The 17,830-nt window shown below is 37.1% G+C and overlaps 1 protein-coding gene across 2 annotated transcripts in view; it reads left to right on the top strand.

Moving 5' to 3' along the window:
• The window catches only part of PRDM5 (PR/SET domain 5), a 185,679-nt gene that overhangs the window by 107,807 nt on the left and 60,042 nt on the right, over window positions 1-17,830 (top strand). For both annotated transcript variants that reach the window (XM_046655654.1, XM_046655653.1), the window contains 3 exons: window positions 1,572-1,665; window positions 4,937-5,097; window positions 8,090-8,183. In XM_046655654.1, coding sequence (XP_046511610.1) covers window positions 1,572-1,665; window positions 4,937-5,097; window positions 8,090-8,183 — 349 coding nt within the window. The remainder of the gene's footprint in view (window positions 1-1,571; window positions 1,666-4,936; window positions 5,098-8,089; window positions 8,184-17,830) is intronic.

Raw genomic sequence — 17,830 nt, 5'->3', positions numbered from 1 at the left:
TGCCATGCTTAGAAAGCCTTTCCTTACTCAAAAATTATTTGAAAACTCACTCATATTTTCCTCTAGTATATTTAGAGTTTTATTCTTCGTGCTTGAAAAAACACCTGAATTGAAATGGGATTTATCTTATTGTAAGGAGTGAGGAATAGCCTCAACCTAATTTTTTCCTGAATGTCTATGCAGCTGCCTCGAAATCATTTACTGACCATCCCACTGTTCTCCTACCAAATTGAAATGCCATATTTTCCTGTACTAAATGTTCATATATTTTAGGTAATGAAAGAAATCCACTCGTTTTTCTATTTTTTGATCATTTATTCCTTGCTATTATTTTTATCTCTGAGGCTAGATAGCTTATTTGAATATCTGTAGTTTATCCTGATTTTTACACATTTGTTCCCCCATCCATTCTCTTTCTTTTTCGCAACCGAAAGCAGGCACAAGAGTCCCTTTCTCAGCAACGTTATGTTAACAGGCAATGCTTGTATCTTGAGTATTAGAATGTCCATTAGACTAAGAAAATGTGTAAATCAGTACGCTGTGAATAAAGTGATTTTCCTTTAAACTATTCCCTTTATTTTTATACCACATGTTTCATAGAAACTCATCTATTATATAATTTGTTGTATTGTAATAAGAGAACACAGTTCAATTTTTGGTATTTTAGTGGTTGTGAGCATTGTTGTCTTGCCATCCATAGTAGAATAGGATTTTACTCACTGATTAGTGCCAAATGGGTTAATACTGACGTATAATGGAAAACAGGTGAAGGGAATAAGCTTAATGTTTTTCGTCCATTTGTTTTAAATGTAGCAAGGGGTTTTCTGTTGTTTTTTGTTGATCAATCTATCTTTGTTTGTCATGTGTTCGATAGTACTTGCTGCATTTATGTTGTTTGACTTCTAGCAAGTTATTGAAACTTTCTGAGCCTTAGTTTTCTCATCTATAAAATGGGGACAATATTACTCTTAGAATTAAGTGAAATAATTCATATAAAGTGTTTAGCATAGCATTTGACACCAAATAAATATTTAATGAATGTTACCTAGTGTTAGTTATAATATGAGTAAATGTTCTTTAATTTAGGGGAAAAGCACCTAGGACTGAAAATTATTTGAAGTTACTCAGTGAAGTTGTGGGAAAACGTGGAAAGAGTCTCCCTCTTACCAGTGTCCTTTGTCTGTGTTGAAAATGTTCTCCCAGCCTAGTGAAAGACTGACCAGTGAGAAAGGAGCTTGTCTTTAGAGAAATTACACATCATTTTACTCTGCAAAGTCGAGCCTGAGAAATCTCAGTGTGTCTTCACATTAGCATTGTGAGATTATAGGAACAATTTCCTTTTTTGTTTATCATATTTATAATTACTGTGAGAATATAAAAGTACAGTTGTTTTTCTCCTGTGAACAGAGCATATTTGTGTTTATGATTTTATGGTGAAAGAATGTCACTGGAGGAAACAAGATATTGTCTACCTTCCCTTCTTTCATCTGACGTCATGAGTCCAAGCTCCAGTTATGGTAATGGCTAGTTGCTTCTAGATCCTCCTGACACCCAGTTCCTTTCCTCTGCAGACCCACTCTGAAGAGAGACCATTCCAGTGTGAGGAGTGTAAGGCTCTGTTCCGGACCCCGTTTTCTCTGCAGAGACACCTGCTCATACATAACAGTAAGTCACAGGACAGGGAGTCGAGAATAAGAGGAGTATGCGCTTTGAGAGTGTAGCATCACAGAAGCAGACCTAGTAGTTGTGTATTCTGCTTTCACACGTGAAGAGGACTGATAATTCTGCCCTTCATCTCTTCTTCCTTTATCCTTGCTTTATTTTCCCACAGTAAGATTAATTTTTTAATGAGACATTTCATTTTATATCATTTCTTCCCGTTATTTAGTTTGTATACAAAATTATTTTATGTTTAGTAAGTTATCTTTGAAATTTGTTCTGAAACAAACATTTTTGTTCCCCTTTAAATGTAATGATTAAGGAAACATGCCTGACTCTCTGAAACATGCAGATATCTGGCATGACTTTATTAGCTCACAGACTTTTAAAGTTGGAAAGGATCAGACATCTAATTTCACCTCTTAATTTGAAAGGAACTGAGACAGTGGATAAACTGTCTCAGATCAAATAGGAAAAACTGTGTCAGATAAACAGTGACATCCTCCAGGTTCTACTGCGCTGAGGGTTAGCTGCCAGGTCTCGGAGAGTAAGGGGCTTCACCTGCCTACTTACCATTGCCTCTGATTCTTACTTCTTCTGGCAGGGGCATTTTTTTCCTTTTGGATTAAGTTATACACACGCACACCATGAATGTCTGTCGATCAGTTACACTTAGAGCTATTTGTAGAATACCATAGAATTTATTGCTGTATCACCAAAGGACCCCACTTTATTGAAGAGAAGACAATGTTACTGCTAAGCGAAGTTTTAAAGTGGGTTCTCTGTTCAGGTGTTGAAGTAGCCAGAGATGGACTATACCGCTGTATCTAAATTAAAGAACAAATGGTATGACACAGATCAGACCTATGTCATATTTATGTTTCTTGATTTTCATTGGAGTCGTTTAATCATAGAAGATCCTCTACACACTAAGTTCCTACTGCTGATTAAATTTTTAATATTTCTGTGGAAAGCAAAACAATCAATCAAACTTGACAAGTGATTGTACAGATAAGATAGTATCTTGGAAGAAATTTTCTCTGGTCAAGTAGAAGTATCTAAAATTCAAACTAATAAAGATATTAAAGTTTTTATAAATACTGAGTGGTAGTGACTATGATGAAATGCTTCCTCTGCTGTGGAAAAGAAAGTGATAATGATCTCATGGCTTTCTCCACCCACCTGACGGCTCTGACGAGGTGGTTAACACCACTTTCCATTTTCCTTATATGGAACAACTATGTATTTAAGAAGTGAAATTTGTCATGTGGCAGCAGGGATTTCCATCCCATTTCACTACCATTCGATTAAGAAAAATAACTGTTATGAGACGAGCAGGTTTTAGAATAGAGATTTAGACAAGTGAACCTCATTCATACTTTCAAGACTTAGATGGATAAACTTGGTTGGATGCTCTGGAAATTTTTCTCTGGAAAGATGAAATTTTATTTGTAGTAACAGCAAGAAACTTTTAATAGAAAGAATCTAATACTTTTGATGTCAGCTTGTTGGTTCTCACGAACTTGAGATATAAGCTTGAAGTGACTGAGTGTAGGCTGTGCTTGTACCTTCTATATTTACTATAATGTTGATGAGCACATTAATCAGAGGCTTTATGTAGCTGCATCAAGCTGTTTGGCTGGGAAAGTCAACTTTGTCATTGAGTGAGTTACTCAAGGTAAAGGTAAACATCAGTTAAGGCTAGTAAGCTAAAAGGATGGGGAAATTAGAAATGGCTGAAAGAGAGAGGACAAAATTCCAGATCTTGTCTTACACAATATGAAAGTTAAAACCCGTTTAACTTCAAAACACGAAGGCTGTTTCGGAATCTTACATTAGCACTCTGGCTCAAAATATGAAGAATAACTTGGCATAATTACTTTGGAAATTATTGCTATTTCCTAATACACTCAAAACTAAAAGGCAGGTTGCTAGCTAGCTTCTTTGTTTTAAGAAAGGAGAAAATCCTGATAAATTTAAGGCAAAGAAATCTGATAAAATCAGATAAAATCTCATATCAGATATCAAAAATTCTGATAAACTTGAAGCAAAGAAATCTGAAATTAAAATATGAAAGAAGAAAGGTAAGGCCTCCCTTGCTATAGCTGGGTGAAGTGTTTGCGCAGGAACCAGTGTTTTGATTCACTTGATAGTTTAATGGAAATGCTTCGATAGGAGCAAGCTTGGAGGATTGTTTTTTAATTTCCTTCAGTGCCTTGGTAGATTTGGTATCATTAACATTTACAACCTTGTGTCAGTTGATATTTCCTTTTACTCTCACTGGTTATACATTTCCTACAAATAAAATGTTTAAATAAATCTAAAAAGATATATAAAGACAGACTAGATGACAGCAGTAACACCCTGCAACAAAAATGCACAAAGGCAACATACAAAGTGTGCGTGTTAAGAAGAGCTACAAAGATAGCGTTGTATGCAAGTTTAACAAGTGCCATAAGCTCCCTAAGCATCATTCCTAGAGTTGCCTTCCCTGCAGGCCTAGGTGGTATCCGAGAAGAAGGCGAAGACCTTCACAGGTACCCAGGAGCTCCAGGGTAGAAAGGGTAGCTGCCCTCAGGGCCGCCCGCCCCAATCCAACTGCCTCTCTGAGAGGCAGCGCCTGTACTGCCTGAGAGCCTGGGAGGTGTTTCAGAGCAGACCAGGGTCTGCATTAGGGAGCCTCCAGTCCAAGGTCCTGAGCTGGTGCTGAGGAAGGAAGGGGGGGCGGTCTTACCTCTCCGCGGTCCCGGGATGGGAGGGCCAGCTCACACCCATTCTGTCTGCCCCCTGGGGCTTCCTCCCCATCTTGCTGCCTGTCATCCAGTTCTGCTTCTGCCCTGTCCACCGAAGGCAGGGGGGCTAATGGTGGAATTGAGGGGGGTTCAGGAGGAGTCCCAAAGGCAACTCACTCTGCTTGACAGAGGCTCTGTCACTACAAGAGTGCACTTAGCTCAAACTCCAGCCACTGCCGTAGAAACACATACTGCTAAAGTTCACAGGACCTTTAGAAAATCTAGCTAATTCAATCCCCACATTTTCTAGTTAAAGAGATTGAGAATGTAAGGTTAAAGGACTTCCTCCTGGTCATACAGTGAGTTAGCAAATATGAAGATGAAATTTCTTGGGAAAAATTACCTTTTTTGGTTATGATAAATTGGCTGAGTTATAAAACTAACTTTTTGGAGAAAACAATGCTAAATCTGGCATACATGAGGGAGTTAAGAGGACCCTGCTAGTGCAACTTACATTTCTCTTATTTGACTTTTTCATCTCTAAGGTGAGAGAACTTTCAAGTGTCATCACTGTGATGCTACCTTTAAAAGGAAGGATACATTGAATGTTCATGTCCAGGTGGTCCATGAAAGACACAAGAAATACAGATGTGAGCTCTGCAATAAGGCGTTTGTTACACCTTCCGTGCTTAGAAGTCATAAGAAAGTAAGTGGAACCCTCCCGCGAGTTTGAATAGATTCCATATGCAGTGTGGGCATATATGTTGATTATCATGTGATAATCAACTTTACGTTAAATTATTTACATTTATTTACTCAAGGTGACGAATAAGGAATGCATGATTTATATCAGCTCTTCAGAGAATGTCTGTTTTCTTCATTTTTTCAGAAGAAACATATTTTTCATATGAAAGGGAACCTGGAGTTAGACGTGGACTCTGCACAGCCCTCGCTAAGCTGATAGGTGGGCCATACAGTGTACTTGAGGAGTGGGAGCTTATCAATTTTTTTACATTTTTGGATTAACATAGGTTTTCTTTTTAAAACACATATGAATACGCCTTAATAATTTTATTTCTCAAAGCTCATTCAGGTGTTTATTGACAAGGTCTTAGACTGCGCTCTTGCAGGATTGGAGTGGTCCGTCTTCATCCTGCCTCTCCAGGGCCGGGGACGTTCCTGTGCAGATCAGGGGCTTCATAAGTGTTCGCTCAACTCAAATAAAATATTCTTACTGAGGGTGATTTGCAGGTTATCTTTTTTGTGTTATGCTAATGACATCAAACAAATCAACAGGTTATTTTTATTTGTTGAGTAAATCCATTTTAAGTATATTTTTAAATAGCAAAACTCATATGGTAAGAAACGGAGGTCAAGGTTTTAAGGTTGACATTAGAAATGACTGTGCAGTGTGGTCATTTTCTGCTGCTTAGTGTGCGCTGCTCAGTGAATGCGGGGAAGTGACTCCTGCTTCACTGTGACTTTTATTTTGCTACCTATCCTTATTTAGCTGTTTTAAAACTGAATTTTGAATGACTTTTTTGCATGTATTTAATAAATATTTGTTGTGTTTTAGTCAATGAGGGAAAAGTATAGTGAGTTTTCAAATCAAGAACAGATTGTCACAGAGTATATTTTGCCGTGCGTTGTTTTCATCTCTTATATTTATCCAATATTGTTCTTATAGTGATGTTTCCATGCTTTGTTATCCATATTTAAGACATTTTAGTATTATACCTTCAATATCTTTTAAAGCCAGCTAACCAAATTCTGTACCTAATAATAAGATATGTTCTTGAATTAAGCCAAGGGAATTTTTAAATTCTTTTCAGTTCATATGGCCTTAATGTCCTTTAGTTTGAAACTTGTGCCACTGAGAAGTAACTGAGGTCACATCAGTAAGTAGTGAAATGCTTCTGTAGCAGCAAAAGAAATCCTGTGGATTTTATAAAGATATTACAAATAAATGGGTAGTTGCCTGTTTGGAGTAATCCAGTGTTGTAATAATGGATATACAATTTCTAAACAACCTTACATGAATCGAGAAAGAATTGCCATATTTTGCCCTTTCTGTCAGGGAATGAGAAGAATATAGGTCTGTTATATGTTAAAATGTTATGCCATTTCCTTTAAATTGTGCCATAATGTGGACCACGGGAGTAACGGCTCTTACTGAGGTGTAAAGAATGTGGAACTGTTTTGTATAAGAACTTGCAGTGAAAATGGAAAGTTAAGTGGCTGCCAAATGTGGAATCAAGGAGATGTCTGTTACAGGGAGGGTCACTGGGTAGAGTGGCAATTGATTAGGCGATATTTCTCAAACTTGGGTATAATATAAATCCTTTCCAAGGGGAAAAAATCTAACTGTGTTGACTAAGATATTTAGTTTCTAGCTCTTTTAAAAATTACAAATACAGTAGTAATATCCAAATACAGATTGTAATTCAAATATGAACATTTACAAATTCAATCCCAATAAGGCTGTGACACCAATTATAGTCACGTTAACAATTTAACCTGGGTGAGGAGAACATTTGCTGAGTTGGTGGTTCTTTCAGGTTGTCAGGTGAGAAAGTAATTGCCCTACCCTTTTTTTCTTTATTCCAGTCAGTGTGTCTTTCCCTTCTAGGAATGCATAATTTTTAAAAAACCTTTCCTATTTTTTTTCCATTAGCCCATGACAATTCAAATAATAATACTTGCCAGTAATTTACATAAAAACAAAGGTAAACACAGGCCCTTGGAGCTCTGTTTTGTGATGGTAACCCAGATGACATACTGTATGCTTTTATCAATTTTTAGATTATCATTGAAATAAAAAAAATTCTAAAAGCAGTTTCATAGAGAATGTGCAGATACCTGAAGTAATTGCCTGCTTCTCCCTTCTTTTTCCCTTATCGTAAGTTTGAAAAACAAAGGAGCTTGAAAGGTGACTCTGACCCTCATTGATTGGAGTGACCGCTTTCGATGTTGATGCAATAACTGGTCTCCTGATGAGATTATGAGACAGGTTTTTAAAACACTCCAGCTGTGTCCTCTTTTTGGAGATCACTGTTTTCTTTAACATTTTGTCAAAACTCGCTTTTGATGATACTCATTCACCCTTCCTTATGTGGCAGTTTTATGCCCAGATTAAAGGTATGTTGAGGGCAGGAATGCCCTTTCAAATGGAGGCCTCAATTAACACCTGCTGATTTTAAAGGTCAAATCAAATATATTTCCTTTTGCTTTGCAGCAAAATCAGTCCAATCAGACAAGGATAATGCAAGTAACAGATCACCTTATTTAGCCTAATTCTCTCCTCAAGAGTTAAGTACACGCAAAGAATGTGAAAAATGCTTCTAAGGAAATATTTCTTGGCAGCAGTAAAGGGCAGTTGTAGCCTCATTTTGATTATGTGGTTTTGCTAGCATATGCTGGTTTTGGATAACTTAATCATTTTTACATGGGAGCTCCATAAAGGCTTAAAAAGTAAACCATACAATTATTTTCAAATTAACACTAATGCATGATTTTAAGGTTTTTTTGAACTAGTGGGAATACCCATGATAAATGGTTTAAGATCTCGTTGTGATATTAAATCATTTTAATGAAACATAATCCTGGGAAAAAAGGATTTACCATGGTCAGAGGCACTTAATCATTTTCACCTAATTCTTTATATTTATCCTGAACCCGTTTTATTCCATTCCATTTAGACACATACAGGAGAAAAGGAGAAAATCTGCCCATATTGTGGCCAGAAATTTGCCAGCAGTGGGACCCTGAGAGTTCATATCCGTAGCCACACAGGTATGTAGATTGTAATTGGGGATATAAACGACCTAGAGAAATCAAGTTCTTCCAAGACCGAGAATATCGTAATGTTACAAAATATCTCCCAGGTTAGGAATTAATCTTGACTGTTTTCTCTCAAAGTTTTATAACATCCAGTTCCTTACTCCAGAAAAATTTTGAATAAGTATACTTTCCAAAACTAGATTAAATTGGTAAAGTGGAAATAATTTGATTAATGTTTAGTTGTGCTATAACTGTGGTTTACTCTGTACATGATTCTAATGGAGGCAATAGGGAATAGCAGTTTCACTTTTTATAAAAGGCTAAGGGCCTCCTCTTAAAAATCCCACCTGTGACTCACATCAAATGTGGCCTTTTAAAATTTAGAATGTCTTTGGAATGTTGCTTGAACACTATAGGATTTTATTGGATGCGAGAGTGATATGCCCATAATATGTGTTACACTGTGGACTGCTTCCTACAGGGTTCCCTCCATTTCCTATGACTTCCTGTGTCATTTCTCCCATGAAAGAGGGCTGTGCCCTTGTGGAGAGTGAATGAACAGCTAAATATCCTTGAAAGAACCTTGCCTAGATTTTATCTATCACGTAGAGAAGCACTTGAAAAGACTTGAAAGAATACTCCTAATTTTCATAGCCGGCTGATTTTACATGAATCTTAAATGGTTTTCGGTAGCTGGCCTGTGTATGGTCAACTGTGTAACTGGATTATATTGCTGAGGCTTCCTATTCAAGACCCAAAGTATTTGAGTCTTTACCGTTGTATCCCCAGCACCTAGGGCAGTGTCTAGCACACTAACTGTTTTGTGGATGAAGAATCTTTAGTTTAAGCAGACTGAAGAATCAATACCATGGTTATTATAAGTAGAGGGAAGGACAGCAGTGGAGCATACTTTCTTATATTAGAAAATTTCTGGCTAAAGTTAAAAGGCATAGTGCTAACAGTATTTGTTATCTTAGAATAGCCTCTTAAATACTTCTAAATGGAACATATAGCAAAGAACAGATCAACCGTTGTACATGATGGCTCTGGAATAATGAGTGCCCTGAAGAAAGAGAGGAGATCTTCTTGCTTAGAAGTATCTAGAGAGAGTGAGGTTGTCAGGATAAAGTCCAATATGTGTAAGAGAAGCAGAGAACAACAAAAAGGAAAGTAGAGAGAAGCAAACGGAAAAGGGCAGCAGAGAGCCATGTTGAGGGCAGGTGGACTTCAAATAGTGCCAGACGCTGTGAGCACCATGTCCTGACGGCACAGAGAAGCAGGTCAGTGATGAAGGGGGAGGAGAGAGTTCTGAAGTCTGGGCCAGCCCTGCGACCTAACAGCATGGGCTTTGACTTCACCGGGCACCACGCTCCTCTGTGGGGTTGTGGTGGCGCAGGGTGAGGACAAGGGTGAAGTCAGCCTTCCGGTCTGGATCGTAATTCTTGGAAAATGTCTTTGTGCCACCCTGGAAACAGAACTTACAATTTGCAGAGCAGATTTCCTGTCTGTATGTCTGTGCACAGAATTTGTGTATGGAAAGAGGGCAGGTAGGAAATGGCAAAAGAGTATTATTTCTGCATATCATGGTAATAAGTTTATAGTGGTGCCCTAGACATCATGATGTAATTGAATTATGCTCGGTATAGTGTGTTTTTAAAAGACAAGGATTATATTGTTCAGAATGCATTAAAATGTATTCTAGCACAGAAAAGATGAATTCAATCAAGTGGAACACTTGATTATTCAAAATAATTCCATCCTTGAGAATCCTGTGTGCTGCCTACATTTTATTTTACTTGAAGGAAGGATGGGCAGTGGAGGAGAATAAAGTACTTAAACTAGTAATTGCCCCTAAAATTTAATTGTTATTCTCTACAAAGTTGTAATGATAAGATTATTTTTTTGAGTTCCAAGAAGTCTCTATGATAAAAATATTAAATACGTGTAGTGGTTTTCTGTTGTTGTCATGTATTATGTTCTGTATTATATATCATGTAAAAAATATTCTAAACTTCTAGTCATTTTGTGTATGATTTGGTTATTTATCGTATGCATGAATCTGTGCCAAATGTTGTACAGATTCTAGCCCTTTGAATGTGGTTTCTGATCAAGAGAACTGGCCATCTAAATTCAGACAACAATGCCGAGGTACAGTCAGCCAACACATACATTTAAATAAATAAAATAAAAATATAAAGGTGGTATATGTGTTTGCATATGTCCATACAAATAATTGTATAATTGTTTCTTTATGGTTGTTATTTACTTATAACTAGATTTCTTTGTTTAAATTCAGAGTTATTTCATTTTCACATTTCACAGTTCTTCTTTGGGTTATTTTGATGTCAAGCCTATGTCCTTGGTGACACTGCCTGGCAGCATGGCTGGGGTTGTATTTGAACTGGTAGGTGCCAAGCAGTGGTGGTGACTACAGAGACCTGGCTGGTTGCTGCTCTCTGGGCTTCCCCATGGTCCTAGAATGGGTTTCTTTTCCCACAGGGTCAAATGATGCTTTGCTTCTCCTTTATCTGCTTTGTCCTGTCCCAGAAATCATATATATCCGTTTGCCCTCCCAAGCTAGAGCCTGGCTCAGTGATGAGATGGGTTATGTAGTTATTTTGCTACTTTGACAGTAGAACTGTCATTATTTTTGAGTTCTATAAATTCGTTTTTTTCTCTCTCTTTATCATTTTTCCTTCTTAAATTGTGTGATTTTATTCGGCCCTTTCTCACATTAGATTTAGCAGTTTTTGTTGGTGCTATCGCATGACATAGGTAAGGGGTTGAGACCTATTCTGCAGAACTGTTAGAGCGTGCACAGTGAAGTGGGAAGACCGTGAGTGAAGATGGAGTGGGGACGGTCAGGACAGACAGCTGATGTAGATTCTGGAACAGGGCCCTCTGGATTATTGTGCTCACGTTTTGGCCTCAACACTCCATATCATCTTAAAAATAATTGAGGACCCTGGGAAGCTTTTTTTAATATGTGTTATATCTGTAGCTGTTTACTATATTAAAAAGTAAAGCTGAGAACATTAAAAAATATTTGTTAAAAAATAATAAGCCCATTACATATTAACATAAACAACTTATTTTTACATACAATAACTACGTTTCCTGAATAGAAATAATTTAGTGAGAAGGGAGACTTTGTTTCACATTTCTGAAAATCCCTTTTTAAGCTCTGGTTCAAGAGGAAACAGCTGGATTCTCCTATCTGTTTCCTCATTCATCCTCCTTCAGTATGTTCTTTTGGTTTCAGAATTTGAAGAAAACCTGGCCTCATGCAGATAGATATATAGTTAGAAGAAGAGAGTTTCTTAATAGCTTTTGTCAAACAATTCTGGATATTATGTGTTACTATACTGAAACTCACAAAGTGGTAGTCTTTTTTTTTTTTTTTAAAGCACTGTCATGGGGAACCTAAAATCATCTCAATGAACTTTTTCTATTTTGTCATGTTAAAATCCACTGGTGTGTCCTGAACTTTGAGAGTGGTCTTGTACCCATGCACGATTCTGCACCACGATGCACAGATCTTTTGGGCAGTGTGGGCTCCCTGAGTGACCACAGGTCTTCCTCCTCTGTTGATGTCATCACTGATCTTATCAGGCAAGTCTAAGTATTTGGAAACCTTCAAGCACGTGGTAGCAGATAGAAGTTTTTCAAAATTCTAAATTTGGTAAGAAATACTATCATTTCTTTATTTCTTCTTCTTTTTTTTTTTTTGGAAATGACACACTCACTTCTATTTTCGAAAAACAAATGTTCACAAAATACCAAGTCTAAATGACCATAATTTGTCACTTATTTTGTTTCAAGTGGAAATGCTATTCCATGAAAAAAGCTGCCAGTTTAGCTTGCAACTCAGTCACACAAGTGCTTCTCACTGAGACAACTCTCATACATCAGAATGCATTACAAGTACTTACTTCCCATTTTATCACAAAGGTGATTAAAAAGATGGCACTCAAGAGTGAGAATTTAATAAAATTAATAATTTTTACTTCATCAAAGACTTTTAGGTGAACCTGGCATATATTTCTGCTGTGAGTGTGTGCCTGGGAAGAATACAGTGACTGCTGGTACAATCTAATGCCACTGTCTTGATCTATAGCGAGGCCCAGCAGTTTTACCCACCATTCCTTTTGTACCAGTAGGGCAAAATCAACATGGTGAAAAAGGTCAGTAGCCTGACAGTATTATTCTGAAAGTAGTTTTGACCTTGCAGACCTTATGACAGAGTCTTGGGGATCCCGAGGAGTGCACACATCATATTTTGGGAAATAATGCTCTAAGTGGACCCCCTAGCCAATGATGAGTGTCTAGGAAAATAGAAGTGTGTGTGTGTGTGCGCTTGTGCACACATGTGCATATGTGTGTTTTGGAGCCAGGTGAGGTAGAAGGGGCAGAGAAGAATGTCCCACGTGAATAAGGACCCAGCTGATAGAGGCTGCCCTGTTTAACTGGGACCATTGCTCTCCTGATTGCTCAGACCACTGTTGCTTCCAGCTGTTACTCTGACTTCTCGATAGTAAATTCTCTAGCTTCCGCTGCTGCTGCTGCTGCTACTGAGACATGTTCGTGTCTATCTTCATTGCCTTTGCTGGACTCTGGATTTTAAAAAGGCACTTGATGCGTAGGATGTTTGCCAGTGCTGTGCTTTCATGGGTACGTTCGTTGTCGGGCTGATAGTGTTATGTTTATGATTGTAAATAGAAAAACATTTAAGGTTTTCCAAATTTAGGCATATTTGTGGGTATACTGCAGGACTTATCTCTAAAATTTGCCTGCAGATACCAAAAGATGGAACCTTGCTGAAAGGTTATCCTGTCAGTAAGATCTTTACTGATCTTTGAAATCATGTAGTTGAAGTTTAGAGAAGTCTGAGTTATAATGAATTAAATAACTTCTCCCACGTAGAGAGTTGCTCTGCGTAGTAGAAGCTTGTGTCAGTGTGTTTCCTACTCTACCTTCCTCTGCCGGGGACTCAGCCTTACCTAATGGAAAGGACAGGGGCCTTGGAGACAACTGCCTCAAGTTCAGATTCTGGCCCCACCACTTACTCGCTGTGCACTTTTGAGAAAATTGCTTAACCTCACTCAGCCCCATTTTACTTCATAGGCCCTTTGTGAAGAATAAATTCATGTCTGTAAAATACTTAGTCCTGGGTCATAGTAGATGGTCAGGTAATAGTCAGAAGTATAATCTCTGAAATTCTTCTCTAATATTGCCACTTAAGACTACATTTCCAAAGTTAAATGAACTGTACTCATTAACCTTGGGTGTCAAGGCTTTATTGAATGATATAATTTCTTATATTATCATTTTCTCCTTAGGTTTTCTTTCTTACAGGATACCATTTTTAGAAGTTTATGTTCAATATCTTTTCTTTTTCTTTCTTCCAACTTTATCAAGATCCTAAAATGTTGACTATGCTGAAAGTTTGATAACTTAGTTTATAAACACAGTCTCGATTGACTATTGATGAGGAGCTATTTTGATACCCTGGTGTCCGGCATAATGATAATCATGGGTTTTCTTAATGTAAACCTTTGGAAAATGCATTTTAGATGGCTACGTTCCTGATTAAGCTTTACTTTCTAATAAATGTTTAAAGGAGAACTCAGTTGGAAAAATCATTTTTGGTGGTATTTCAAATTCTGAACTATGTATTTCTCACTAATTTCGTCTTGAAATTAAATCACAATGACCTGCAAATAACCTTTCACAAATTTAGTTTGCCTTGTCACATCAAAATTTGTCCTTGACTTTTTAAGTTATTACTACCTTCTTTATTAGGCATAAACTGAAAGTATGCTTGATTTCTAAGTCCAAAAAGAGATTATAGGCAATAAAATTTATTAAAAAGAAATATTGTCCTGTTCCTTGAAAAACTGTTTATAATATCAATAAATTGGAAATAGAGCCTGCATATCCAACATTGAGGATGTTGCTTAAATTGTGGTATATCTATGAGTTGGAATATTATGTAGACCATAAAAACAACATTGAAATTTATATTAATTAACATGGAAAGAAATCAGAAAGATAAGTTACAAAAACAAAGTGGTATATTTTTGTAGGGATAAAACATTTATATATTAAGATCTTAATGGTTAAATATTAAATTATTAACTTGGCTATTTCTTTGTATTGTAACTATGGATAGTTTTAATTTTCTTCATGATTTTCTGTGTTTTCTAATTTTTCTATAATAACTTGCTTGTATAATAAAATATTTAAAGTGTATTAACCTCATATTGTGACTATGCAGGTAAATGTTATTATTAGAAGATTCATGCTAAATTATTTAGGGGTGACATGTCTCTGCGTCTTATTCTCATAGAGCCTAGAAGAAGAAGTGCAGATAAAAATATGTGTTGGGAAAGAGAGAAAAGAGAATGAGAAAGCAAATATGGTAACATTAAACTCAAGTTAGGGTATATAATTTCATTGTAATATTTTTCCAGTTTTTCTTCATGTTTGAAAATTTTCATGTTAAAAGTGGGAGTGTTTTCTTCCACTGAGAACAACTGAGTGGACACAGATGCCCCCTAAGTGCGGCTGGAAACTGTTTCCTGAACGTCCAGCGTCGTAGCTGCGTCTCGTGCATGTGCCCCTCAGAGCCTAGTTCTTCAACCGAAAGACTTACATTCTTTAAATCTATACAGACTTTTCATTGTCTTGTTTTATTTTCTTACAGTTATACTGCTCAGAGAAAATGCAGATTCTTCTGAAGAAGCTGAGTGTCATTGCTTTATGCTTAGTCTTCTTGAAAAAGGAATTCCATGAAATTTGCTATTCTCATGGATTTTTCAGTAGTTTTCTTTGACATATGTTGGAAAGTATATGTATTCTTTATAAAAGAAGGTGTAAAGAATTGAGGAGGATCACCCAGTCGTGTTATTATCCTCCTTACAAACCTTTCAGTGTTTTCCCCTCCCCTTGTGCAGAATGCCTGGCCCTTGCCTGTCTCAGGAGACTCATCAACTGCCAACCCCAGGCTGGTTTACTGGGCTTCTTTCACTTTCCTCTGGCCGCCAGTTAAATTGATTTTCTCCATGCTTGTTACCTGACTGTCCCCTACCCCGACCACGGGAGGCCACCATGCTCTGCCTTGTTCTTCTCTCAACACAGCACCCGTCCGAGCGCTTGCACTTCTTCAGTGGTTTGTAGGTTCTCTTCCCTTAGAGCTGTGCCATACCTGATAGCTTACTTGTTTTCTATTCAGATCACTGCCGGGCATAGAGAAAAAACCCAGCAAATGCTTCTTGAATGAATAAAAGAACCTACAAATACTTTGCAGTAGCTGTGGGATTATAAAAAGTACGCTGGCTTCATAGTGAGAAGTCCTGGATTGGAATCCAAATTGCATTGACAATAAAATCACTTTTTCATATAATACCTACAAAAAAAATCTGTGGAATTCACTTTGAGAAATGCTAGCATCAAAGAATCAAATTTCTGAAGTCCACAATTTATCAGCTGGGCCCATCCACAATGTAAAGTTAGACCTTTTGCTTTGCTTTCCTTCCTTCACCTCCTTGCTCATCACACAATGGGTGGCATAGCAGACTGCATAACCAAACATAGGTAACAGCATGTTTCAAGATCTAGCTTACCAATGCCTGTAAAATTATACTGCTCAAATGAAGGAATAAAGATCAATATTTGGCCACCAGCACTCAGATTGACTAGGATTGCTTTTCGCTTGGAGTTGGCTAGTTGTTAAAATCCTCATTAGAAAAAAGGTAGAGGAAAACAGTTTCAACAAATGCCACATCCATTTTGTTTGACGCGGTCGAGTCTATAGGAACTGAAATAATTACAAACCGTTATGTCGTACATTATGGTCTCTTGCCCTCTGTAGCCTCTCATCTAGTGGAGGTTGGGGGCCTGCCGTTGTTTATTATATATAACTATTTCTTCTCAGTTATGACGCTATATTTACTTTGTTTATGTGTTCCACAACTAGACTTCAAGCTGGCAGGTAGGGCAAATCAGGCTCAGGTTTTTAGTCAAGTTTATTGAAGGAGGGACGCTCTCTCAGATACTAAGTGAACCCTTTTGCAGCCAGTGTGATAGCTTTCCAAGACCGTTCTCATTTTCTATATGAGGAAGCTGAGATTCAGAGAAGGAAATGACCTATCCAGTCAAGGTAGTAAGACCCAAAACTTTTGACTTCACATTCTTTTTTATTATTGTCTTATCTCTTCTTTTTTGGTACACAGCTACACAGCTATTATAACTACTACAAGAATTGCAAAAATTCTGTAAGTTACCCAGGATAAAAGATGAGCAATAGAATTTTAAAAGGCTTGTATTATTTCAGTAGTATGAAAGTTTTATGCTTTAGAGCCAAATGAAAGGTCCTTTGTTTTTGTTTTATTTTGTTTTATTTTATTTGGTTTTTAGCATTTACTGGTGCTTTTACTCCTGAGTCGTCTTTATAGTGGGCAATAGCATACAGAGAAAATGATGATTAAATTTAGTTTCACCCGATTCTGTTTTTCTTAAATTGACTTTATTTTTAGATTCACAGAAAAATTGAGGGGAGGGTACAGAGATTTCCTCAAATACCCCTCCCCACACTCATGCATAGCCTCCCCCATTATCAATGTCTTCGTCCAGAGTGGTATGTTTGTTACAGTTGGTGAACCCACATTAGCACATTATAATCACCCAAACTCCACTGTTTCATTGCAGTTCACTCTTGATGTTGTACATTCTCTGAGTCTGAACAAATGCGTAATGACATATATCCATCATTATGGTATCATACAAAGTATTTTCACTGCTCTCAAATTCCTTTGTGCTCTGCCTGTTCATACCCTGACCCTCAACCCCTCACAATCACTGATCTGTTTCCTATCTCCATAAATTTTTGTTTTCCAGAACATCATAGTTGGAGAGATTACTTTTCTTATTTATAGGAAATGGTAATTAGTTGATGGTTGGGCCTTTTAGTGAGGTGCATGTACGTTAGAGTGCAATGTGATGAGATTTTTATGGGGTTAATAGTCTCTTCATTGTTTTCCCATTATGTTGAAAGAGTCAATTTCATTTGGCTCTTATGGTATTCAAACTGTCCATCAATACTTTGTGAAGTCAGTTCTCTTTTTTATAACATCAGATGACACTAAGTTTTATGAAGAGGAAATATAACTCCAGTTTATGTTTCTTCCTTCCAGTATGCCAATTGGTGTCTTTCATCATTTCCTATCTAGTATAGTGACAGTATTGTTTGTGTAGCATTAAAGGCAGTTTCCTTCGTATTACTTTTCTCAGAACAGGTCTTATTTTATTGGCTCATGACTAATGGTCATTTTATAAGACAGTGATAACTTAGCTATTGGATTACTACCTGTATCTTATTTCGCGGAGAAATCTTAGTATTTATGTCTGTGTTGTAACTTTTTTTTTAATAGTGTTTAAAAAATTCGTTTTTGAATCTCTCCAGTTCCTTCACATTTTGATTTATTTTATCCTTTGCTACCTTAAATAACCAGCTGGTTGTGTTCTTGCTCACCATCTTTCTCCTCTGTCTACTCCTCTCCCTTCTCTACTCCCGTTACCACCATCTGTACTGCTGGGGAGAAGTTTGACAAAACTTCATTTTTTCCATGAACTTTGAAAATGTTAGGTTTCATAACCCT

This window comes from Equus quagga, chromosome 3 (assembly GCF_021613505.1).
Source record: "Equus quagga isolate Etosha38 chromosome 3, UCLA_HA_Equagga_1.0, whole genome shotgun sequence".
Lineage (NCBI taxonomy): Eukaryota > Metazoa > Chordata > Mammalia > Perissodactyla > Equidae > Equus > Equus quagga.
Note: the sequence above shows the minus strand (reverse complement) of the source record. Positions and strands in the feature narration are given on the sequence as shown.